This window comes from Hemiscyllium ocellatum, chromosome 23, assembly GCF_020745735.1.
Source record: "Hemiscyllium ocellatum isolate sHemOce1 chromosome 23, sHemOce1.pat.X.cur, whole genome shotgun sequence".
Taxonomy (NCBI): Eukaryota; Metazoa; Chordata; class Chondrichthyes; order Orectolobiformes; family Hemiscylliidae; genus Hemiscyllium; species Hemiscyllium ocellatum.
In genome coordinates this window covers 55487175-55513711 of record NC_083423.1, presented here as the reverse complement: position 1 = coordinate 55513711, position 26537 = coordinate 55487175, and the positions used below count along the sequence as shown (strand labels likewise).

The window sequence follows — 26537 nt, the reverse complement described above, 5'->3', positions numbered from 1 at the left end:
TTTGGGTGGGGGCTAGATCTGGGTGGAACATTCTTTGGAGGCTCAGTGTAGACTTGATGGGCTGAATGACCTCTTTCCACACTGTGTAGGGATTCTATCTGCAATACACATTTCCCAGAGAGGCGCTGGAGGCCAAGTATACATAGCTCAAACTATAGCTCGAGTTGATCATCTGCTACCCCTTTCTCTATTACAGAAGCCAAGGCTATCACCACTCTAAATTATTCTACCCTTGAATCTTTAATCATCGATCTTATTGAGTTCAAGATAGTTAGCAGGTGGAGAATAGGTTTGAGTGTGCAACACACAATTAGAAAACAGGATTCTGGTTCAGATTCAGAATCATTTTTTAAAATTCATGGATCATAAAGTGTCACTTGTAAGATCAGCATTTGATGTCCATCACTATTTACTCAAGGTGAATTGAGTTGCATGCATACACCTAAGTCCATCTGATGCAAGTGTGCCTCTTAGAGATCCATGCCTAAGGTTTTGACTCTGTGACAGTTGAGGAGCGATAGTTCCAAGTCAGGATAATGTGTGACTCAGGGATAATATAAAGGTGGTGGTGTTCCCATGCATCTGCGAGCTTTGCCCTCTTGGATGGTAGACATTGTGGATTCTGAACATTCTGTTGGAGTCATTGATAAATTGCCACAAAGTACCTTGTAGATGGTACACACTGCTGCCACAATGGAGGAAGAGAATGCTTAATGTCTTAAATGCGGTGCTAATCAACCAGGCTATTTTATCCTGGATGTGTGAAGACTGTACCCATCCACGCAATTGGAGAGTATTCTAACACACTTGTGACTTGTGCCTTGCAGATGGTGAACTGGGTTTAGGGTCACAGAATTCGCAGCCTTTGACCCGCAGTTGTAACCACCATATCCACGTGGCAAGTTCACTTCAGTTTCAGGTCAATGCCAGCTCCAGGATGATGACGGAGTGAAAGGCTACCTCTACACTGTCAATTTAAGATTCATACTTGATGTCTTTCTGGTAAATCTATGTTACACTTTGTCCAACTTCATTTAGCCCTCAATTCAGTGTATACCCTAACATCATTCACCAAATTTTGATCCATATCCCTAATCCAAACTCCATTTTGAGAAATTCAGTTGAACTTGGAGACATGGAGAAATCTTGGCAAGAATCTCTCACTGGGTTTTTGCTCCCCCACAATTTATCACAATGTTTCCCATTCAGTGGGATTGGATCCAAGCTTGGTTATGCTCAGTCCATGATTTCTGTGCAACTTTTAAAAATTCCTCTGCCCAGAGAAGCACCGAGAATGTGGAAGTTGTTCCAAATGGAACAGATAAGGTCAATAGTACAAATTAAATTAAGGAAAGTGCACAAGGGAGAAAAAAATAAGATTAGGAGGATTACACTTTTATTGGCTAGATAAACTAGAGGAAGAGGAGGCTCCTATGAGGTATAAACAAAACATAGACTGTTCTAGCCAAAGGTCAACAACCTGCATGAGTTAACTGTGTCTCTCCTCACAGATTCTGTCAGACCTGCTCATCATTTTGTTTCCATCACAGCGCAGACTAGTTGGGCCAAATGAAATCTTTCAGAGTCACAGTTTATACAGAGTATAAAATACACAAACGGACTGTTCCGCGTCCACTTTCTTAAACTTGATACATTCCAGCTGATTATCAAAGGGGAAAGCAATTAGGTTATCCAACTTCTGCGTGTGCAATCAGTAATCCATTTCCAGGCAGAAATCCAGTCCCATATCTCGAGGTATCTGGGGAACAGCCAGCCTTGCAGTGATTTCCAAGAAAGCAGCTGATGAACTTTTCAAGGTTATTCCTGGAAACATTCAATAGGACACTTGCTGAAGCATTCTTTTTAATTTAGACAAGCACTCTGAGGGTGTGGTTTGACAACAGATTGTTAGCTTCCCGCTAAATTAATTTTCCAGCTGCTATTGTGTAATCTGAGCCAATGCCACACATGTCAACTCACGCACCATGCAGTGTGAATGCCAGTGGCGATTCGTCCTGTTGACAATCGAGACACAATTCTGGGGAATGTTTTCAACTGCTTTCAATTGAGACAGATGCCACATTTCCAGTTATAGCAAATGCATTTTCCATCTGTTAAGCAAATCTAAAAACACTAGCATGTGACAGCTCAAGGAGCAGTGCATCGAAGGGAAGAAAATCAGAGCAAGAGGACAGTAGAAAGATCAGCATCACAGCTGTGCCCCTGAGGAACTGCCTTTGTTAAACTCCTGGCAAAGACTTCCATAGCAAGTCATCTGGACTGGTTGTGGCTTTTCAATCAGTTCTTTCTCTTTTTGCATTTCTGAGGCTCTTAAATCCATCTGAATCCACAACTTAAACCTGTTTATTTTGATTACTGCAGAACTTTTCAACACAGTCTCTCCCCATGCTTCTCCAAAAAAACCATGTTTTTTGTTTTGCCCAGTACAGTAATCTCATTCTGTCTTGCATTTCAGACTGTCAAGGAAACCCCATGGCGAGCAATGTTCAGTGAGACTGTCCGAACCTCACTGCAAATGGTCCATCTTAGAAAGAAAGACTGGTTACAAAAAGAATAAGAACAATATGTAACAGGTAGGGGATAGGGGCTCAAAATCCATGATTACAGCAATTATAAAAGGGGGGTGGGAGAAGAGGAGCAAGAAGCAGAACATAAGGTCAAAGGTTATTTCCCAGGGCCCTAATGGTTTTTGAAGCAGAGCAAGGTTTGAGGCAATAAGATGAACAGGGGAAGGTGTAGACCTCATGCCACTAGACGGGAAACACAGAAAACAGAAGCAAAAGTGGACCATTCAGCTCTTCAAATATTTAGTATCATGGCTGATCATCCAATTCTGTTCCCTATTTCCCATGTTCACGCTATACCCTTCAACCCTTTAGCCCTAAGAACTACATTTAACTCCTTTTTGAAAACATTCAATGTTTTGGCCTCCACTGCTTTCTGTGGCAGAAAATTCAATAGGCTCGCCACTCTCTGGGTGAAGAAGTTTCTCTTCATCCCAGCTCATATCCTTAGCCTTTGACCCATCTGGGCTCTCTGGTCACTGGGAATATCCTTCCTATGTTGACCCCATCTAGAACTGTTAGAATTTTATAGGTTGCTATGAGATCTCCTCTCATCTTTCTGAACTCCAGTGAAAATCGATCCAGCTTCTCTTCATAGCAAGTGCTACCATCCCAGGAATCAGTCTGGTAAATCTTTGCTGCACTCTCTCCATAGCCAGAACATTCTTCTTCAAATAAAAGGAGAGCAAAACTGCACACAATACACCAGGTTGATCTCACAAAGGTCTGTACAATTGCCACAAGATATCCTGCTCCTGTACACCTTGAATCTTCTAACTATGAAGACAACATACCATTTGCCCTCTTCACCACATACTGCAGCTCGATGCTTACTTTCTGTGATGGGTTTACCAAGACACCCACATCTCATTTAAACTCCCCCTTTCCCAATCTTTTGCTGTTCAGATAATAATCTGCCTTCCTCTTTTTGTTAGCAGTGGATAACCTCACATTGTCCACAGGATTGCTTAGCTCAGTTGTCTGAACAGCTGGTTTGTGATGCAGATAGTGCGAGTTCAATTCCTGCACTGGCTGAGGTAAACATGAAGGACTCTGCTTTTCCATCCATCCCCTCATCAGAGGTGTGGTGATGCTCAGGTTAAACCACCACCAGTCAAATCTCTTTAATGAGAAAGCAGCCCTATGATCCAGTAGGACTGTGACAACTTTATTGAATAGAGTGAAGTAGGTTAGAAGGGCCTGAATGGCCTACTCCTGCTACTGTTTTCTATGCTTCCCATCCACTGGCATGAGGCCTCTATCTTTTACTCCATCTGCCATGCATTTGTCCACTCACTCAAGTTGTCAAAACCACACTGAAGCATCTCTGCGTCCTCCTCAAATCTCATGTTTAGTTTCCTCATGTAGATCATCAACGTATTATGAATACCTGGGATCCAGGCATGAAGCCCTGTAGTACCACAGGCCTGCCAGTCGAAAAAAGACCAACTCTCTATCCATATGAGTGCATCACCTGCAATCCCATGCACTTTTAGTTAAATGCTAATCCTTTATGAAGGCCTTCTCACTAGTTTAAGCAAACCATATCCATTGACTCTCCCACATCAACTCTACTAGTCGAGCATGATTTTCCTTTTGTAAATCTATGCTGAACCTGTCTGATCCCGTTACTGTTATCCAATGGAGGAGGGAGGGTAATGAAAAGAACCTTTGAGAAATATCCCTTGATTGATCAAGTGAATGGGTACGGGGTAAAACACGAGGTTCTGAAAAGCCATCATTCTTCAGCCCCCAATGCATCACAGAAAATAGGAGCAGGCACAGGCCATTTGGTCCTTTAAACATGATTTGTCATTTAGTAATGTTATGACTGATTTGATTGTGGCCTTAGAACCACTTTCCTGCTGGTCTACCATAAGTCTTGAGTCTCAACATTTAACCAAAAACATGTCTAATGGAAACTTTGATGGCATGGCCACCAATGATTTCTGGGGAAGAGAGTTCCGAAAAGTAACAACCCCCTCAAGAATTTTTTCCTAGTCCCTAGTCCCAGTGGGAGATCTCTTATTTTGAACCAGTGTCACCTTGTTCTAGATTCCTCCATTAGGAGAAGTATCCCTTCAGCATCCACCCTAAAAAAAACCCACAAAGTACATTTCAATATGTTTCAATCCCCAACATTTGCCTAACAATGTAATAGGTCCAAAGCAGATGCTATATCCCTCGCCCTGCACTCATCCCTGGAACATCTGGACAATAGGACAACTTAGTCATAGAGATATACAGCATGGAACTAGACTCTTTAGTCCAACACATCCATGCCAGTCAGATATCCTAACCAATCTGGTCCCTTTTGATTGCCCCTTTGGTCCCTTTTCAATTTTCCCCTCTCACCCTAAGCCTATGCCTTATAGTTCTAGACACCCCTACCCTGGGGAAAAGGCTTTGGTTATTTACCCTATCCATGCCCTCATGATTTTGTAAACCTCTAAAGGTCACCCCTCAGCCTCCAACGCTCCAGGGAAAACAGCCCCAGCCTACTCAGCCTCTCCCTACAGCTCAAATCCTCCAATCGCTGTAAACCTTTTCTGAACCCTATACCTTTTAAAATGCTGCAATTGTACCAGTCTCTACATTTTCTGAACTTCATGAAACAAGGAATTTCTTGGAAAGCACGTGGTTTCAGCTAGCAGCTCGACTTCTTTGCTGGAGGCCAACTGACTGGTTTATTCCTACACCTTCCAGGCAGTTGGAGGTTATGGCTTTACGTTGAAGGAAGCCCAAATGTTAGGGTCCTCCACTGTTGTTTCTGAAACACTCTTGCTACAACCCAGTGTGAATCACACTGTCCTTTTAGACAGCAACTAAAACACCCATAACTTTCTTGTTTTAGTTGCTGTTTATGTCAGACTCCTGCTCATTGACTACAGCTCTGCCTTCAATACCATTACCCCCTCCAGATAAACTCAAAACTCTGTGACCTTGGTCTCTTCTGCAACTGGATTCTCAGTTTTCTGCTCAAGACACCAGAAGCAGTAAAGATAAACAACTGCACCTCCTCCAAGGATGTGCCTTCAGCCCTCTATTGTGCTCCCTGTACACCCACTATTGCTGCCACATACCAAACGAAAACCATCTACAAGTTCGCTGACAACACCACCGTAGTGGAATGGCCATCTAACAATTAGGAGTCAAAATACAGAAGGGAGATAAAGGGCTTAGTGATGCGTGCAATGACAACCACCTCTCAACTTCAACAAAACTAAAGAACTGATCATTGCCTTAAGAAAAAAAAAGAACATGCCCCCATCTATATTAACAGAACTGAGGCTGAAAGCGTGGAAAGCGTCAAGTTCCTCGGACTGACAATCTTTCCTGGACTTCCCACATAAATGTGATGGTCAAGAAGGTGCAAATGTCTCTTTTTCATCAGATGACTCAGGAAATTTGGCATGACCATAAGGATCCTCACCAACTTCTATAGATGCACTATCAAGAGTATACTGTCCAGGTGCATATTGGCCTAGTATGGGACCTGCTCTGCCCAGGACTGTAAAAAACTACAGAAGGTGGTGTGCACAGCCCAGAACATCACAGAAGCCAACCTTCCATCCATGGACTCCATTTACACAGCTTGCTGCCACAGAGAGGCTGACATCATCATCAAAGACCCATCTCACCCTAGTAACCTCTTCTATCAGGCAGAATATACAGAAGCCTGATCACATGCAGCAGCAGTTCAGGAACAGCTTCTTCCCAGCATTATTAGACTGATGAATGGACTCTCTATCCTCAACTAGTGCCATTATTACCTAGCTTACACTCTGTGCAATGTAAGCTGTATGCTTCAGTCTAAGTCTTTTTGATCTGTACATTCTTGCTTACTATGATCTGCTTGTACTGCTTGTAAACAAAGCTTTTCACCGTACCTCAGTACATGTGACAATAAATCAATCAAAGATCACCTTTCATTCTTTTGAACTCCAATGAGTATAGATCCAATCTGCTCAATCCTTCCTCAAAAGGCCAACCTTTTATCTGAGGAATAGGCCTAATGGCCTTTCACTGAACAACCACAGAGATTAAAGAGAGCAAAACTGTTTTAAGTTAGAGCTGAGTCAAGTCATAGCTAAGCCCAGGTTTTCCAAAACATATGTCTGTGGTGCATGACCTATTGACAATGCGCACTATTATATATTAGGTAAAAACAATGACTGAAGATGCTGGAAACCAGATTCCCTCCTCTCATTTATCTCTCCACCCTTCGGGCACTCTGCCTGTATTCCTGATGAAGGGCTTTTGCCTGAAACACCGATTTTACTGTTCCTCAGATGCTGCCTGAACTGCTGTGCTTTTCCAGCACCACTAATCCAGCACTATTATATATTGCCAAACTAGTATATGATAAGAGCCAGATTGAAAGATTCTGTCTTTATTTTACAAGGGAAGTGCCTGCCAAAGATAAAACATCATCTCACCCCTCAGTCCTGGAAACATTAAAAACAATTATATTTTTAAAATGTTTTACATTTTGATTAACTCAACAGAATATACTTTCAAATGGAAACATAGAATTGCCAGCACCGAAACTGGTCATTTGGCCAAACTCACTGGAGCAGTTATTCCCCCAACAAGCCTCTCCTTTAATCTGATCTTACTTGAACATGACAAACAGAAGTAGACTATTTGCTCTGCCATTTGCTCCTGATAAAGGGCTTTTGTCTGAAACGTCGATTTTCTTGCTCTTCGGATGCTGCCTGACCTGCTGTGCTTTTCCAGCACCACTCTAATCTTGACTCTATTCTCCAGCATCTGCAGTACCCACTTCTGCCCATTTGCTCTGCCATTCAATAAGATCACAGCTGACCTTCTAACTCAACCCTTTCTTACATCCTATAGGTGTTGATTCCCTGAGACAACATAAATCTAGAATCTCAGCTTTGAATATACTCAACTGATAGTGGATTGTGGATGCTCTGAGGTCAGAACTCCAAAGGTTCACAACCTTCTGAGTGAAGAGATTTCTTCTCATCGTGGTTCTAAATGATCATTTTCCCTTATCCCGAGGCTGCTCCCATGTTCCAGATTCCCCAGCCAGGAGGATATAACTTCCGAATATCCATTCCATCAAACCCTTTCAAAATTTTGTATACTTCAATAAGATCATCTCTCATCTTTCTTAACTCCAGAGAATATAGACCTAAGTTACCCACTTACCCACTATTTCTCATCAGAGGAGAACCACCTCACCATAGCTCCCTCCAATGCAAGTATACCCATTCTTAAACGTACCAGACAATCTCACAGCACTGAAACAGACCCTTCAGTCCAGCCAGTCCATGCCAAGCATAAATCCAAACTAAACTGGTCCCATCTGCCCACTCCTGGTCCACATTCCTCCAAACTATTCCTATTCACGTATTTATTAACATGCTTTAAACACTAACTTTTTCCACATCCAACACTTTCTCAGGAACTTCATTCCACACATAAACCAGCCTCTGTATAAAAACCTTTCATACCCAGCAAATCCTGGTAAATCTCTTCTGAACGCTCTCTAGCTTAATAATGTCTGGCCAGTTAATCTTGCTAAGAGGCTCAAAGCCCTAATAACACATCAAGGAAAGAGATGCAATTCTTTGAAAAATTGCCATTTTTGTTTATCCCTATTTCACAAGTTTTAAATGATAGTTAAAGAGAGGAAAGAAAAAACATCAGGCTATACTGTAGAAAAATTGTACCTTGTCCCTAGATTCTGAATTATTTCTCGCTGAAAATAATATCTCTCCTCTCTCCATTTGAGAGGTAGAAAGAGGAATTGTCTCCTCGCGGTGTCTCTATAATTCAGATTGGACACCAACTGCACAAGGCGCCATGTGATTTTGAATGTTTAGATGGTCAACAGTCACCTTGAAATATTTTAACGATTAATCCAGGGTCTGTGTCAGCTAAAATCAGACTGTTGGTCAAATGCTGCACAGTCGCTAGTTTCCCGAAACGCTTTTTCCACAGGATAAAGGCAGCCAAGATCTGCGCTTGGAGGTTATGTAGGTGGTTCATTTTACATCGATAAAGATCTGGCTCTTTTAGTCCAAGGTCCACCATCACTTGCTCCCATTCTGGTCCCAGGTGGCTGGAAAGCTGGTTTAACTGCTTATCGGTAGGTACGCTGTTCAAGATGTGGTCTGAAAGAGGTGGTCGTGATTCATCTGGAAAAGAGACATCAATTAATCCCAAACTCATTTCTTCACAGACATAGTGATCTCTTTCATAGGTACAATCACACAAACACAACTTTGATTTGCCATTTCAGTTAAAACATGAGGCCAACCCTAGGATGTTCCACGGCACTTTTCAGTCAATGAAGCAACCATTGTTACAATATAGCAAGGGTATGAAGTTTGAGCACAGCAAGCACCCACAGACAGCGATTTTAAAACAAAAACTGACCAAATTTAGTAAAATGCATGCTTTCCTGCACCATACAGGTTGGAATGCTCCAAGTAGAATCTCCAATATCCCCTCAATGAACAGGTGATCTTACCCAATGTGACATTGCTGTCCCTTTAAGAGGTTATTTTGCCCTTTGTTTTGAAGACAGGTTGTAAGGCTTAAATGTCAAGTTATCTCTAAGAAAGTAAACAATTCATGAGGCCTTGGGGATTTTTTTTAAAGTTGGAAGAACGGAAGCAGCATGGTTGTGGCTTGTTCTCACAGTCCAGACTTTTTAGTTTTTAGGTTTAGTCTTAAACAGAACCTTTTGGGGGTCTGAAAAAGAGTTGGAAGCTTCAGTGAATGTCTCCGAGTTGCTAGTTTCTCCGAATTTTGCTCTTGATTTTATTTCCTTCTGGATTAGAGAACTGCGTGTGAGATTCTGTGTCTGAACTTGCCTTTTCACCAAGGTGCGCTTTAACTATTGGATGTTGCTATTTTACAACAGTTAATTAGTAATAGGTACTGTATATTATTATTTGGTTATGTTTTCCAATAGAGTCATAGAGATGTACAGCACAGAAACAGACCCTTCGGTCCAACTCGTCCATGCTGACCACATATCCCAACCCAACCTAGTCTCATCTGCCAGCACCTAGCCCATATCCCTCTTAACCCTTCCTATTCATATACCCATCCAGATGCCTTTTAAATGCTGCAATTATACCAGCCTCCACCACTTCCTCTGGCAGCTCATTCCATACATGTACCACCTTCTGCGTGAAAAGTTGCCCTTAGATCTCTTTTATAGTCTTCCCCGCGCACCCTAAACCTATGCCCTCTAGGTCTGGACGCCCCACCCCATGGAAAAGACTTTGTCTATCTATCCTATCCATGCCCCTCATAATTCACATCTACCTTTAAAATAAGGAAACGTTAGGAGCTAGGCTATCTTCTTAAAATATTTGAGGGGGTCTGGTCTGGTCCATAACACCAACCAGAAGCCATTATGAAGGTAACCAGCACCCAAGTGATATTAGAAAAGAAGACAAGCTTCAGCTAGCCATTACGAGATTTAATAACAGAACAGAACACATGATCCCTTGCTGTTGCGTGTCTGAAGTCACATGTAAGCCAAACTAGGTAAGAATGACCTAAAAGAGCATTAGTGAATCAGATGGGTTTTTACAACAATCAATGATATCTGTTATGGTCACCATTTCCAAGATTCTGGATTTTAAATTAATAAAAATCCACCAATTGGGTTGTGGCAGATGAACCTATGTTGCCAGAGCATTAGTCTGGGCCTCTGAATTACTAGATTTTTGTCACTCATTCTCAGGATGAGGGAGCCAGCATTTATTACCCATCCCTAATTGCCCAAAGGGCATTTAAGATTTAACTACATTGCTGTGAGTCTAGAGTCACGTGTAGACTAGGCCAGTTAAGGATGCAAGTTTCCTTTTATAAAGGAAGTGAACCAGATGGGTTTTCCCACTCTTAATTCCAGGTTTTTAAAAATTGATTTCAAATTCTATCATTTGCCTGGTCACCAAACATTACCTGGGTGTCTGGATTAATATTCCTACTGGGCCAGTGTTTAGGGACATTACTACTACACCATCATTTCTGTGATCGGGTCCAAAGACAGCTTGACACAGCACACACTAACATACCAATAAACCACTCCTATTTATCATTGCAAAGACGAAAACTTGGCCAAACTGAAGTTACGTTCATCCCCGCCCCCCCCACACTCATAAGTGTCTAGCATTATGCAAGATCAGAATTAACAATGTGTTTTATGTTTACTGTTCAACTCGCCAAGAAAAAGGGTTTTTCAGGTTATATGATGCTGATTTACTGCCAGTGTTAATAAAACAACAGCTGAATTTTATTATGGTCTTAGGGATCTGTTTTTTCACTTGAAGCAGCTAAGTGTGTTCAATAAAATTACAAGTCTCCCCAATTAGGCTTTTGTTTGAAAGGCTAGACAGAACAATATTTTCTTCCAGACAGAACCAGAACCTCAACCCTGAGGGTTCAAGGGCAGAATGAGACCCTATTTGTCATCTATCACACTCACCATAAACTCCACTCAAATACAATTTTCATGTGAATTTCCTTTCCTCTTTCCCTTGGAGTTAGTAAGGAATGCTGATGCTGAAAGTCAGAGTCGATAAAGTATGGAGCTGGGAAAAGCACAGCAGGTGAAGCAGCATCCTTTGTAGGATACATAGAACAGTCCCTCTTCCACAGCTACACTGGCATCATCCCCCACCTTTTCCTCTGCTACATTGATGACTGTATCAGCACTGTCACATGCTCCTATGAAGAGCTCTAACAGTTAACTTCACCCACACCCTCCACCCTGACCTCAAATTCACCTGAACCATCTCGGACACCTCCATCCGCTTCCTGGACCTCTCTGTCATCATCGCTGGCAACCAACTTACACTGACATCACTCAAATCCACTGACTCCCACAGCTACCGCGACTATGCCTCCTCCCATCTCCAATCTGCAAAAATGCGATCCTATACTTCCAATTCCTTCGTGTCTGCAATATCTGTTCCCAGGATGAGCGATTCCACTCCAGGACATGCCAGATGTCCTTCTACTTCAAGCACCGTAAATTCTCCTCTCCAGTGCTCAACAATGCCCTCAACAGCATCTCCTCCCTTTCCCACACCTCTGCCTTCAAACAAAACCCTCCAACCACAACAAGGATAGAGTCCCCCTGGTCCTCACATACCACCCCACCAATCTCCAAATCCGGTTCATCATCCTCTGCCATTTCCACCAACTGCAGGCAGACCCAACTACCAAAATTATATTTTCTTCCCCACCTCTATCCGTTTTCACCAGGGACTGTTCCCTCCCTTATTAGATCCACATAACACACCTGGCACCTTTGCCCAGAGGGCGCAACATCTGCCCTCACACCTCCCCTCTTATTTTCTTCCAAGAACCCATAGAATTATTGCAAGTTCAGCAGAGATTCACCTGCATTTCCTCTAACCTGATTATTGCATCCATTGCTCCCTATGTGGTCTCCTCTACATCGGAGAGAGCAAGTGCAAACTTGGGGACTGGTTCAGGGATCATCTAAGGTCTGCATGCTTCAATCAACCCCACCTTCCAGTGCCAGCCATTTTAACTCCCCCTCCCACTCCCCCGACGACTTGTCTATCCAGGGCCTCCTCCGCCATCAAAATAAGGCCATGCACAAACTGGAGGAAGAACACCTCATCTTCCACCTCGTGGGCTTACAACCATACAGCCTTAACATAGAATTCACTCGCTTCCAAACCTTCCCACCTCATCCCAGGTCCAGCCCTCCCTTCCTACCCCACCCCCTTGACCTGACCTAACCTGTCCACCTTCCTGTCCTGACCAATCACAATCACCTCCTACCTACATCCACCTATCACCATCCCTCCAACCTTTTGTCAGCTCCTCTTCATTTATTTCTCAGCCCCTTTCCCCCTCCCTAAGTCCTGATGAAAGGTCCTGACTTGAAACGTTGACCCCCCTGCCCCTCTGATGCTGCTTGACCTGGTGTACTTTTTCCAGCTCCACACTTTATCTTCCTCTTTTCCTTCTCCTGCAAATCCTTGTTCTCTGAAGAATTAGCTCACTTAGGAAGCTCAATGCAGTAAAGCCCTTCCTTACTTGCTACATCTGATAAAACTGACAGACTCTGATTACCATACCAGATAGGCAGGCACACAGGATTTTGTAAAACTAATCCATGCTGATTAAAGTGAAAATCTATGTTCTGCCTCCAAGGGAAGGTCACAGCTCACATCTAACAGAGAAAAAATTCTCAGTTTATATTTTCCAGGGCTGCAATTTCCTGTCATCTTCCACAAGGTTATACAAAATGCACTGTATCTTCTAGGTTCAATAGAGGTTAATGGAATGTAGTGTGTGCAAGGATAGCTATCTTTCTGATCTAATGAAAAGAGTCTTGTAAACAAAATGTAGTTCACTTTATCTCTGCAACTAATTAAATTTAGAAGAATACACTCTCCATTATTGCAAAGACTATTAGGAGGACCTAGCCTTAGGTCTGTCTCCCATAAGATTCTACTCTACCCTCCTATCAATAAATTGGTAGATTCTGCCTTTTCTTTAGAAAGCACTATAAAAGTACTTACCAGCTGTTGTTTCAGCTTTTACTGTTCAAACACTTCCATGCTTTAGAAAGAGATCAAGGTGAATATGACCCTTCCTACTCTGGTGCGTGAATCTCTGAATGTAAAGTATATAAAGCTTCTTTCCTAGAATATGACGACCCCAAAGAGAAAAGCTGCTTGCAGCATATCTTTAGTATGAATTGTAAAGCTTCCTGAACCATCAGATGAACTTCTGTAACCTGTACACAGTTTGTCAACCAAGGTTTCCTATCGGAGGAAACAAAAAACTGCAGACGCTAGAGTTCCGAAATAAAAAAAGCAGAAACTGCTAGAGAAGCTCAACAGGTCTGGCAGCATCTAAGCATAAAAAGGTCAGAGGACTGTCAATATTAATTCTTGTTTTCTCTCCATAACTTGACCTGCTGAGTTTTGCCAGCAATTTCTGTTTATGTTTGTTTCCTATAAATTGTGTCTTACGATCAGTGCTCCAAAAGTTGGTACTTCCAAATAAACCTGTTGGACTATAAATGGTGTTGTGTGATTTTTAACTCCTTAAATCTTCCAATGTTCCTATTGCTTTCCTTTACTTCTTGGTCAGCAATATACTAACTGCTGTACTCCAAATTAAGTGTATTTATTTATTCAGCTTCTAAACAGGATACCAAGTCAGAAGGCATTTGATATGAGAAGTGTCTTCCCCCACATTCCCAATTTCTGTTCTATTGTCCATCCGAGAATAAATCTTCCAGGAATTATTCCGTGATTTCCTAATGTGAATATTGTGCCACTAGTTTTAGTGTCTATTCATGATGTCCATTGACATAATGTCAGCCTGCCAAAATGTTTGATCTGGGTCATTGATTTTTTTTCTCTCAGAAAACCATGTTTGTCTTTTACCGGAAATTGTTCGACATTATTTAACTCTGTTTGAGAAGTTCTTCAGTCTTGTGTTGTTCGTTGATTCTGAACTGCTTTGACACATTTCTGAAAGTCTCTGATTATTTTATTGTAATTCATCAGTTTTAACAGATGGACACTGTCGATACACATGGCTTCTTTGCTCCACAGCATCCGGAATACTTTTAGTATCTGCTGTCTTGTCCTAACCGCTGCATTTGCTAAAAGTATGTATCATTTCTGGTCCTGTACTTGAAGATTTGAATGGATCCAAAAGACCACCTGTGTCAAGTATACTCTTCTCCACTAAAGGTGCTTCCTGGCCTCAGCTTCATTCAGCATCTGAATGGCTTTCTCTAGAGTGAAGTCATCTATGAACTGTAATAAATCTGGCATTGAAGGAGTGCATTATCTGAGCTGACATGGCACCTATTGTTAAAGTCCACTTGAGAATGTAACTTCTAAAAAAAGTTCTGGGATTTACATATGAAAGAACTGAAACCAACATGGTCATTCTAAAAGATGACAGACTTAACAAACAATCCAGGTCCTTTTTCGATATATAATTTCAATTGCATCACACTGTAAACTTTTGCTATAAATGCGGTGTCTTACAATCTTATATTCAACCACCAGAGGAAGGAGCAGCGCTCCAAAAGCTGGTGCTTCCAAATAAACCTATTGGTCAATAACCTGGTGTTGTTTGATTTTTAACTCCTTAAATCTTCAAATGTTCCTATTGTTTTCCTTTACTCCTTGGTCAGCAACATATTAACTGTTATACTCCAAATTATGTAGAGAAGTGTATTTATTTATTCAGCTTCTAAACAGGATACCAAGTCAGAAGTCAGAAGTGTCTTCCCCCACATGCTCAATTTGTGTTCTACTGTCCATCTGAGAATAAATCTTCCAGGAATTATTCTGTGGCTTCCTAATGTGAATAGGTATTTTATCTTCTGTAAAGATGTTTTTTCTGCAGTAATGCCAGCTCTCTCACACTTTGCTGCTGCTCTTTCCACACTTTGGTAGCTGATATTGTAACCTCTTATGCTTTTAACAGAGTCTTCCCAAAAAAAAATAAAATCCGGAATTGCTGAAAAAAAAACTCAGGTCTGGCAGTAGCTGCAGAGAAAATGGAGAGTTAACATTTCAGGTCCAGTAATCTTTCTTCACTGGATTCAAAATATTAACTCTGCTTTCTGTGAGTTTTTCCAGCTATTTCTGACTTTGTTTTTGATTTCCAACATTCACAGACGTTTTATTTCCCTTCCCAAAGGATTTCAGGCTCACGTTATGAAACTGCCCAATGTTTATGAACACTAATTGACAGAGCTTGAAACATCCCCAGCTCTCTAATTTGTTATAGGAGTTTCTGCCTTGGCCCCGATAGTTGCTTATTTTCTGGCCTTGCTATGATGATGATGCCCAATTGGAGTCGCAAGCTTATTTTGGAATTCCTACCCTTTTGGTCCGAATTAAAATGCCATGTCAAGTTTCTACTTTGTACCAGCAATTTAAGTTTGGGTTTACCCAATGTCTGGTTGGTTCACCAGCTGAAGACTTAATCAGGAGCACTCCCAGAAATCACCATCTTCTACTCCAGCTGAGACCTCTGTCCTGGAGCTGCAAACTTCTTCTGAGGCAGCTATCAGGTCTGAAACATTCTCCATTGATCTCTCAAATATTTTGATCTTCAGAATGCCCAGACCTAGGTGGACAACATCAAGGTGGACATGATACATGTGACTCAGGGAGTAGGTATCCCAAATGGATGCTAATCAATGCTACAGTCCCCTCACAAACTGTGATTAGATTAGATTTCTTACAGTATGGAAACAGGCCCTTCAGCCCAACAAGTCCATACCGACCCTCTGAAGAGTAACACACCCACACTATGTGTGTATAAACACTATGCTAACACCCACACTATGCTAAATTGCACAGACATTATGGGCAATTTAGCATGGCCTATTCACCTGACCTGCACATCTTTGGATTGTGGGAGGAAACCGGAGCACCCGGAGGAAACCCACACAGACACGGAGTGAACGTGCAAACTCCACACAGACAGTCGCCCGAGGCTGGAACTGAACCCGGTCCCTGGCGCTATGAGGCAGCAGTGCTAACCACTGAGCCACCATGCCACTCACAAAAATACAGTATTCGAATTCCATCATCTGCCATGGCAGGATTCGAACCCCAGTCCTCAGAACATTAGCTGAATTTCTGGATTAATTGTCTAGCAATAATACCATTCCTGGAAGTGGGGATGCTCTAGAATCTAGAGTGTGAACAAACCTCAATCTTTCACGTGGCTCCGGGGTAATTCTCACACCAGGGCTTGAGCACAGCAATCTAGGCCAGCACAGCTGTGCACCGCTGAGAGAGTGCCATGTCATCAGTGATGCTGTCTTCCAGACAAAACATTAAACTGCTTGCTCAGGTGGACAAAAGAGAGTGTGTGGCACTATTTCAAAGAAAAGCAGAGGACAGTTGGCTACGAACGTTGCTAAGGAAGTGCTATCCAATCGGAGGAGCACATCAAACAACAGAAATTTGTTTTGGGTCCCCACCGTAATCAGGTTACATCAGCAACTCCTCTTGACAAGTACTTGCAGCTGTTTCCACACACCTTTTCATTACATCATTTCATTATGGATTAAAGAGACTATTCAAAACATAATCATCTTAGAAGATCCCTCATTCGTAACCATACCTGGACATGAATCCACTGTGAGAAATTCATCTTATATTGGGACTTCCTGTTACAGGCCAAATAAATGGGGTGTAAATCAACTGCAACCACTCTTATACTCCAAAGTTACTCTGTACAACACCTCCCTACCATTATCTCCATGTTAATGTAGAACATTAACAAAGTAAGGAAGTGGTATTCTCAAATATTTATTCCCCAAACAACAGCAATTTTAAAAAAGTTGCGTTATTTGGTTGCTCTTTCTGGGATATTGCCATCTACAATTGGCTTCCAACATGTCAAAGTTTTTTTTTACTAGCTGTAAAGTGTCTCAGGGTAAGTGAGGTATGGAGGCACCAGATAAGTGCAAGTCTTGCTTTCTGATTCTCTCTTGTGCATGGTACAGCTAGAAGTGTCAAAGTATTCTACCACTTAATACTTGAGAGTAAAACTTGTTCTTTCTGGCATTAATGTTGAATGTATTGACACCATTATCTGCTGACTAAAGGGTTAATATGTCCACTCAAATAGCAAAGAGAGCAACATTACCAAAAGAATTAAACATCTGACAACAGATAAACCTCTACACATAAGCAGTTATTTTTGGCAACAAAGGAAAGCTGACATATCTGTGGTACTGAGATGATAACATGAGGGCATTTATTTAATCAGAGCCAGGAATGCATGGGCTGGGAGAGAAATGTTGGCCAAGAAAGTGAGAGAACAGCCAGCACTTCTGCGGTGTCCTGCAACCTGAGACAAAAAAACCAGTTCATTTTGTCACTAATTATGATATTGTGGAATTTTAGCTTTCTTCCACAACTTTAATTACCTGTTGGTAAATTGAATGATGCCAATTGAGCCTAAAAATTATTTTCCCTCATAAGGCCATCCACAGACAATGGAATCAGTATCACCGTGAAAAAGCAAGCCTGATTGTTTGATTCGCTAGTGAACCAAACTGGAGAAACCCAGCCTTATATAATGGGAAGGTGGTGCAGTTCTATAGCTGTTAGATTCCTGAGAACACTAGCTCATAAGCAGCACTCTTACCTTGGAGTCAAAAGGTTGAGAGCTCAAGCCTAATTCCAGACACTGAAGCATAGACTTCAGGAGAACACAGTATACAGTATTGAGGGACTGCTATACTGTCAGAGGTGTTGTGTTCATTGAAGATTAAAAATACTTGGTTGAAGTGCTTTGGGACATTCAAGGAGTCATTTACAATTGCCTTCACCTTAGTATTATGGAATCCCTACAGAATGAAAGCAGTATTCAATCCATAGAGGTCACACCAACTCTCCAAAGTGTGACCTCAACCCCCAACTCTATCCCCCAACGCACATTTTCCATGACTAACCCATCTAGTTTGCATAATCCCTGGACAATGTGTGCAATTTAGCATGGTCAATGCACCTAACCTGCACACCTTTGGAGTGTGGGAGGAAACCGGAGCACCTGGAGGTAATGCACAAAGACACAGGGAGAACCTCTGCATACAGTTTGCACACAGTCGCCTGAGGGTGGAATTGAATCCAGGTTCCTGGCGCTGTGAGGCAGCAGAGCTAACACTGAGCCACCATGCCACCTAGTATGTGCCAAACTGTTTTACAGCCCAAATTATCTTTAATGTTAAGTGACGTTTAGATTTCAAGGCGTAGGAGAAGAAGTTGACTATTCAGCCCATCAGTCTGCTCTGCAATTCAATGAGATCACGACGGACCTGATAATCCTCTATATTCTGCCTTATTCCTATATTTATTGATTTAAAAATCTGTCTCTTTCAGCCTTGAATATACTTGACGATACAGCCTCAACAGTCCTCTGTGATGCAAAATTCCAAAGATTCACTAAATTTATCTGTGTCTAAAATGTGCAACCCCTTATTCTGAGATCATATCCTCTGGTCCTAGATTCCCCGACAAACGGGAGCAAACTTTCCACATCTACCCCATCAAGCCTCCTAAGAATCTTACATTTTTCAATTAAGTCAACTCTCATTGTTCAAATCTCCAATGAGTGCAAGCCCAACTTGCTCAATCTCTCCTCATAAGAAAAGCCTTTCATACCTGGTATCAGTCTAATGAACCTTCTCTGGACTGCCTCCAATGCCATTATACCTTTTCTTATTTAAGGGAACCAAAACTATTCACAGTAATCTAGATGTGGTCTGATGACAGCCTTGTGTAGTTTTAGCAAGACCTCTCCTATTTCAATACACCATTCCCTTTAAAGTAAAAGGCTAACATATCATTTGCCTTCTCTCTTACCCACTGAATCTGGATACTAGCTTTTTGTGATACATGTCATTGAGTCGTAGTCATAGAGATGTACAGTGCTGAAACAAATCCTTCAGTCCAACTTATCCATACCCAAACTAATCTAGTCCCATTTGCCAGCACTTGACCCATATTCCTCTAAACCCTTCCTATTCATATATCCATCCAGATGACTTTTAAATGCCTCCACCACTTCCTCTGGCAGCTCATTTCACACACGCATCACCTCTGCATGAATAAGTTGCACCTTAGGTATCTTGTATATCTTTCCCCTCTCACCCTAAACCTATGCCCTCTAGTTCTGGACTCCCGACCCCAGGGAAAAGACTGTCTATTTATCCTATCCATACCCCTCATAATTTTGTAAACCTCTATAAGGTCACCCCTCAGCCTCTGACACTCCAGGGAAAACAGCACTAGCCTATTCAACCTCTCCCCATAACTCAAATCCTCCATCCCTGGCAACATTCTGGTAAGTCTTTTCTGAACCCTTTCAAATTTCACGACATCCTTCTAATAGAAAGGAGACCAGAATTGCATGCGATATTCCAAAAGTTGCTTAACCAATGTCCTGCACAACCACAACATGACCTTCCAACTCCTGTACTCAATGCTCTGACCAAGCATACCAAAAGGAAATCACACCAAACACCTTCTTCACTATCCTATCTATCTGCGACTCTACTTTCAAGGAGCTATGAACCTGCACTCCAAGGTCTCTGTTCAGCAACACTCCCCAGGACCTTACCATTAAGTGTATAACTCCTGCTAAAACTTGCTTTCCCAAAATACAATACCTCACATTTATCTAAACTAAACTCCATCTGCTACTCCTCAACTCATTGGCCCATCTGACCAAGATCCTGTTGTAACCTGAGGTAACCTGCTTTGCTGTCCACTACACCTCCAATTTTGGTGTCATCTGCAAACTTACTAAATATACTTCCTCCATCGGTCCCGAAATCTTCCTGAGCTTTCTGCGATCTTTCCCTATTTCAATAATATTCAGCTTCTCTATTCTTCCTGCCAAAGTATGTAACCAAATTTTCTCTCACTATATTCCATCTGCCAAGTTCTTGCCCACTCACTCAACCTGTCTATATCCGTTTGCAGACTCTGAGTCATCCTCATTATTTGCCTTCCCAGCTATTTTTGTGTTATCCACAAACTTTGCGGTAGTACATTCATTTCCCTCATCTCAGTCATTAACATATTGGATTTGAATTAAAGGAAATGTGCAGATAATTTCCATACAACAAGACTGCACAAACAGCAATGAGGTATTGTCCTATACATACTGTCTTTTTTGGTAGTGTTGATTGATGGATAAATATTTGCCCAGAACACCAGGGACAATCACATCATCAACTCTTATTTCATTATAAATAATATGTCACAATCAGAAACCTCAGTGCAGAGCGTCACAGCCAACAACTTCTAAATGCCTCAAATGTGCAGTTGTTTGAAAATTATCAGATAAACAGATAAGTTTGGTAGTGGGAAACAGGTACTGGGATTCCTTTCAGGTTGCAGCTCAGTCCCTGGAAGGAAATAGTTACCAACCTGGGATTTAGACCTTTTCATGAAACATCTCCAGCTTACGAGTCACAATGAGCCCTCCCCTTTTGAAGTTGGACAGTCTTCTTGGGGCCCAAAGCTGCACTGCTCAAAATGGCCAGCTTCACAATTTTTGGTCTGTTTCCAATTCCATTACTGGCAGGGCCCAAAACATTCAGTCCCTCTAGTCCTGCTTTGTGCTTCATGGCAATTGGTTCTGTCCAATGCTGGGCTCAGTCCCATATATTCCAGTTTGTCCATATTTCCCAATTTTTCATTTTACAATGAGGATTGCCAGAATAAGACATACCCCATTAAAACTGAGAACATGCTCTTCACGAATTTTCACATGCAGCTCCTCAAAACTCTAGATGGAACTGTTCAACATACTGGTGAACTGAGAAAAGACACAAAGGACAGGTGGGTCCTGAGTTGATTTTTTTTAAACTTACTTTGTAAAACAGACCATAAGGCACAAAATAAGACAGCAAAATGAATATGGTCTTATTTTATTTACTGCCTAGTCAGTCACCCATTATAATCTGACTGGCAAACTTTAACTTCTGGTCAATGCCTAAACCACCTCCCAAAGCTTGTTTGAACTATTCTGAAACTTGAGTCTTCAAGGTTTGTGGCACAAAAGGTTTTGCTGTTCTGTTTTAATCCTGATTCAATCCTTGACTAATGATTATGAGAAGAGCTGCTGATTAATCCCACCGTTCTCCAAAGGAGCACTGTATTCCCAATTGGTATGAATGATCGTTTGGACTGATTTCTTCTATCCCTGTTGCTGTTACGATCTGCTTGGCCATCAGAGAACATTAACAAAAGCATCGATATAATCACTAGAAAGCACAATCATTCACATGCAGACTGTCTTAAAATAACGACAGTGACAATAATGCCCATGCTAGATGGACACAGTTGCTATTGTTTAACTTCAATAACAAATTTCAGGCAAAGAACTTCAAGTAAATACAATGTCCAAAGCAGTATCGTCAAATAAAATCTGACACCAAGCCACATACACAGATATTAGAGAGACCAAAAACCCAGTCAAAGAAGTAGGTTTTGGGGAATATCGTAAAGGAGGAGTGAGGGAGAGAGATTTAATAAGAGGATTCCTGAGTTTAGGGTCCAGACCGTCCACTCCACAAAAAGTGGAGCCAAAAATAATGGAGATATGCAGAAGATCAAGAACTATCTGTGGATATTTCAGAGGCTTTGACAATGAGAGACGGTTGCAGGTCTAGTATGGGGTTAGGCAATGGAGGGGTTTCTTAACAAGGATGAGAATGTTCACATTGTTGCTTGACTGGGAGTCAGTGTAGGTCAGCAGTAATGGGAGAATGAAATTTGGTGAGAGTTAAGATACAATCAGCAGTTTTAGATGAGCTAATGTTTGTGTAGGTGGAAGATGAGTGGTCAACCAAAACAGCTTTGAAATAATCAAGTGCAGAGACACCAAAGGCACATCAGAAACAGATGATCCAAATCAAGGAAGGAGTTGATCTAAAGGGAGGAAGTGAGTGGTATTGTTGATGGTGTGGATATGGGGTAGGGTGGTCATGGGTATTCAATATGAGAGAATTTAACAAGCTTCAGAATCAGGCTCAGACAGTTACCAGAGAGTGTGATGGAATTACTGGCAAGTTTGTAGCAGGGACTGAAGATAACAGCGGTGATGTTATGTTCGTTAGTGTTAGAAATATTAGCTCATCTAGTACTGGATATTGGAAAAAACATTAAATTTGGAAACAGTGGAGTAGAGAAGTCAAGAACATGAATGATCAGGTAGGACTGGGATTGTGCCACAGAACATGTGAAAACTAAAGCACTTCCATGTGATAATCATAAGTGGCATGGATAGGATAAATATAGACAAAGTCTTTTCTCTGGGGTGGAGGAGTCCAGAACTAGAGGGCCTAGGTTTAGGGTGAATGGGGAAAGATGTAAAAGAGACCTAAGGGGCAACTTTTTCACGCAGAGGGTGGTGTGTGTATGGAATGAGCTGCCAGAGGAAGTGGTAGAGGCTGGTACAATTGCAACACTTAAGAGGCATTTGGATGGGTATATGAATAGGAAGGGTTTGGAGGGATATGGGCCGGGTGCTGGCAGGTGGGAATAGATTGGGTTGGGATATCTCGTCAGTATGGACAAGTTGGACCGAAGGGTCTGTTTTGGTGTTGAACACTTCTATGACTATGTTAACTTCCATCTCCAACTGCCTCAGGTGGTACCCTCCCTGCACCCCCACCCATCTGAAATATTCTTCTCACTGAAAAACTAACCTGTTGAAAGAAAATGCACCAATGGTTTAATCCTTGCTGTCTCAGCATTGTTAACTAAGGCTTTCAAATATCAAAAGATATGACAAGACTGAATGATTCTCTTTCAAGTTTTTAAGGGCTAGATGATGATAAAAAAGATCACAAATAGTGTTCATCAATAATTATGATAAAATTAATAAAATGGTGTGAGAAAGTAATTTTGACCAGTAGAAATTCAGACATTTAGTTTAACCCAACCACACCACTTTTTAAATCATCATTATAGGCTGCACATTGGAATAATGTTGAAATGCTGTGTCAGATGAATATAAGGCACAACCAGAAGTGGCTCCATTCTTTCACTCCCAAAGGAAATTTACTTTGTGCAAGTCCTTTAGAAAGAATTACACCAAAACAAAGTATTATTTAACAGCACAGAGAGACTGCAGAGTGCTGCATTCTACAAATTGATGTCTTGGTGCATGAATCACAAAGGCTTAGTATGCAGGTACAGCAAATAATTAGGAAAACAAACTAAATTTTGTTCTTATAAAGAGAAAACTTATAAAAATAGGGATGTCTTTCTCAATTGGCTGAATGGTCAATTTGTAATGTGATAATAGAATGGATTCAATCCCTGCATCGGCTCAGGTTACCATGAATGACTCTCCCCCTCAACCTCTCCTCTCCTCTCCTCTCCTCTCACCCAAGGCATACTGACCTTCGGGTTAAACCACCACTAGTCACTCTCTCTATTGATAGCGAGGTCCTATGATCAGGTCAGACAATGGCAACTTTACCTTAGCAAAACCATTCAGGATCTTATGCACTTCAATCAGGTCAACCCTCATTTCTCTAAAGTCTACTCGAAACAATCCAAACTGTCCAATCTACCATAAGACAACTCATTCATTCCAGCTATAAATCTAATAAATCTCCACTGAGCCACCTCTATTACATTTACATTTTCCCTTAAACATTGAGATCAAAATCTCACATTATGACAGAAAAGAGTCTGAGATGTTTGGGGGGGGGGGGGGGGGGGGGGGGGGGGGTAAGGAGCTGTGGGCACAGTATTGGGATGTCCACTGATTGAGGGATATTGGGAAGAGTATTAGTGGAGTGATGTGAGGGTTATATGAGGCAAAATGGGGGTTTTGGTGAATTTAGGTCATTAATTCAGGGGTTAATAGAGGAACAGTATTAAGAGAATAACGGGGTGGTGTGGGAGGACACAGAGCATTTTGATTATTCATTCACTGGATAATGGTGTTGCTGCTTAGTCCAGCATTTTTTGCCCATCCCTAAGATATTGGGGAAGAGGCTGTCAGACTGATGCAGCATTTTGGGAATATGGGTGTGAGGGTGTTGGGAAGGGCATCTCGGGGTTTTACTATTTGTTAGGGGAGGGTGCCAGAGTGAATGTAATATTTTAGGAGATTTTTTTTTTGGGGGGGGGGGAGGATGTCAAGGTGCAAGTGAGTCTCACTGTTTTACGATGAATGCAACATCTTTAGGGTGTAGTTTTGGGGTACTGTGGGTGTAGAGTCCTGGGACTGTTGGGGGTCATTGGAGTATCAGGGCTGCCAGAGTGTTGGGGTAAAGGGAATGTACGTTTGGGGGTGGCAGGGTGTTGGGGTAATAGGGTGTCAGGGGTAATTTTGGTGTAATGGGGTAAGTCTGAAGGTAATGAGGTGTACAGTGCTGGGGGTGTCAGTGTGCTGGAGGGTAATTTTGGGGGGTAATGGGGCTGTTTAGCAGTTATCTCTGAAGGTAATTGGGTGTAGAGAACTGTGGGTATCAGGCTGTTGGAGGGTAATTGGGGTGTTAGGGGTAATGGAGTGTCAGGGAGTTGTGGGTAATTTTGGGGTAATGGGGGTGTCAGGGTGTCGGAAATAATCTTAGGGTAATGGGTGTGTTTAGGGGTTAATTCGATTAGACTCCCTACAGTATGAAAACAGGCCCTTCGGCCCAACAAGTCCACACCAACCCTCCGAATTGTAACCCAGCCAGACCCGTGCCCCTACCCTATTTTTACTGCTGACTAATTCACCTATCACCATGGACAATTCACCTGGATTGTGGGAAGAAACTAGAGCACCCGGAGGAAACCCACACAGACACTGCGGGAACGTGCAAAGTCCACATACACACAGTCAGCTGAGGCAGGAATCGAACCCAGGTCCCAGGTGCTGCGAAGAAGCAGTGCTAACCACTGAGCCACCTCACTGAAGGTAATAGGGGTGTACAGTACTGGTGATGTCAGGGTGTTGGAGGGTAATTTGGGTGTTGGTGATAATGGGCTGTCAGGGTGTTGTGGGTAATTTGGGGATAATGAGGGTGTTTGGGAATTAACTATGAAGGTAGTAGGGATGTACAGTACTGGGGGTGCCAGGGTTTTGGAGTAATTTTGGGGTAATGGGGGTATTTATGGGTTAACAGAGTAATGAGGGAGTATAGTACTGAGTGTATCAGGGTTTTGGAGGGTAATTGGCATGTTGGGGGTAATTTGAGTTAAGAGGTGTTTAGGGATTAACTCTGAGGGTAATGTGAGTGTCAGGATGTTGGAGGGTACTGGGGGTGTATACAGGTAACTCCGAAGATAATGGGGGTGTACAGTACTGTGGGTTTCAGGATATTGGGGATAACTTTGGGGTAATGGGGGTAATCTTGGGTTGGGGGTGTTTAGGGGTTAGTTGAGGGTAACAGGTGTACACAGTACTGGAGGTGTCATGGTGTTGGGGGTAAGTTTGGGGTAATGGGAGCATTTGGGGGTAACTCTTAGGTTAATGAGGGTTTCCAGTACTGGGGGGTGTCAGGGTAATGGGGGTGTTGGGGGTAATTTTGGCGTTATGGAGGTTTTTGGGGTTAACTCGGAGGGTAATGTGGATGCACAGTACTGGGGGTGTCAGGATGTTGGGGGTAATGGAGGTGTTTAAGGGTTAATCCTGAAGGTAAAGGGGGTGTACAGTTCTAGGGATGTCAGGGGGTAATTTTGGGGTAATGGTGTTATGGGGGTAACTGAAGGTAATGGGGTGTACAGTACTGGGGGTGTCAAGGTGTTGGGGTAATGGGGGTGTTGGGGGTAACTGAGGGTAATGGGGGTGTACAGTAGTGGGGGTAGCGGTAGTTTTGGGGTAACTCGGGCTCTAACCTTCCTCTCCGGCCTCCCTCTCCTCCTCCGCCCGCTCTTCCTCCTGCAGCCGCCGGTGGAGCCACGGAGACTCCTCCCGGAGAGAGAGCGAGAAGGCGGCGAAGGCCCGAGGCCCGCGGCTCGGGAGATGGTCCAGGAGCATGAGGCCGCGGCGGATACTGACCGGCTCCGCCTGGATCTCCTCCAGGAAACTCTGGCTCAGTACCCGCTCCTGGTACAGGAACTGAACCACCAGCTCGACCCTGAGCTGCTCGGCCAGCTCCAGGCGCAATCTCCTCAGGATACGGCGGTGCTTCTCCTCCATGGCGCCCGCCCGCTCCTCGCGCCTCAACTCCCGCTTCCCGCCGTCACTCCCAGTTTCCGACACTCCTTACGCCGTCACTCCCAGTTCCCAAAGCTCCTTAAACCATTACTCCCAATTTCCGACGTCCCTTACACCATTACTCCCGGTTTCTAAGCCTCCTTACACCTTTAATCCCAATTTCCGACGTCCCTTATACCATTACTCCCAGTTCCCAAAGCTCCTTACACCATTACTCCCAATTTCCGAAGCTCCTTACACCTG

At 42.6% G+C, this 26537-nt stretch overlaps 2 protein-coding genes across 2 annotated transcripts in view; both read right to left on the bottom strand.

Moving 5' to 3' along the window:
• plxnc1 (plexin C1) overlaps positions 1 to 8444 on the bottom strand; it is a 176250-nt gene extending 167806 nt beyond the window's left edge. Inside the window, exon 1 of the mRNA XM_060843030.1 lies at positions 8288 to 8444. Coding sequence (XP_060699013.1) covers positions 8288 to 8344 — 57 coding nt within the window. The 5' untranslated portion in view covers positions 8345 to 8444. The remainder of the gene's footprint in view (positions 1 to 8287) is intronic.
• Positions 1375 to 26537, bottom strand: cradd (CASP2 and RIPK1 domain containing adaptor with death domain). Its single transcript, XM_060843035.1, has 2 exons — positions 25973 to 26537; positions 1375 to 8755 (listed from the first exon to the last, which is right to left on the bottom strand). The coding sequence occupies exons 1-2, from the start codon at positions 26274 to 26276 to the stop codon at positions 8445 to 8447; spliced, it is 615 nt and encodes a 204-aa protein (XP_060699018.1). The 5' UTR covers positions 26277 to 26537; the 3' UTR covers positions 1375 to 8444.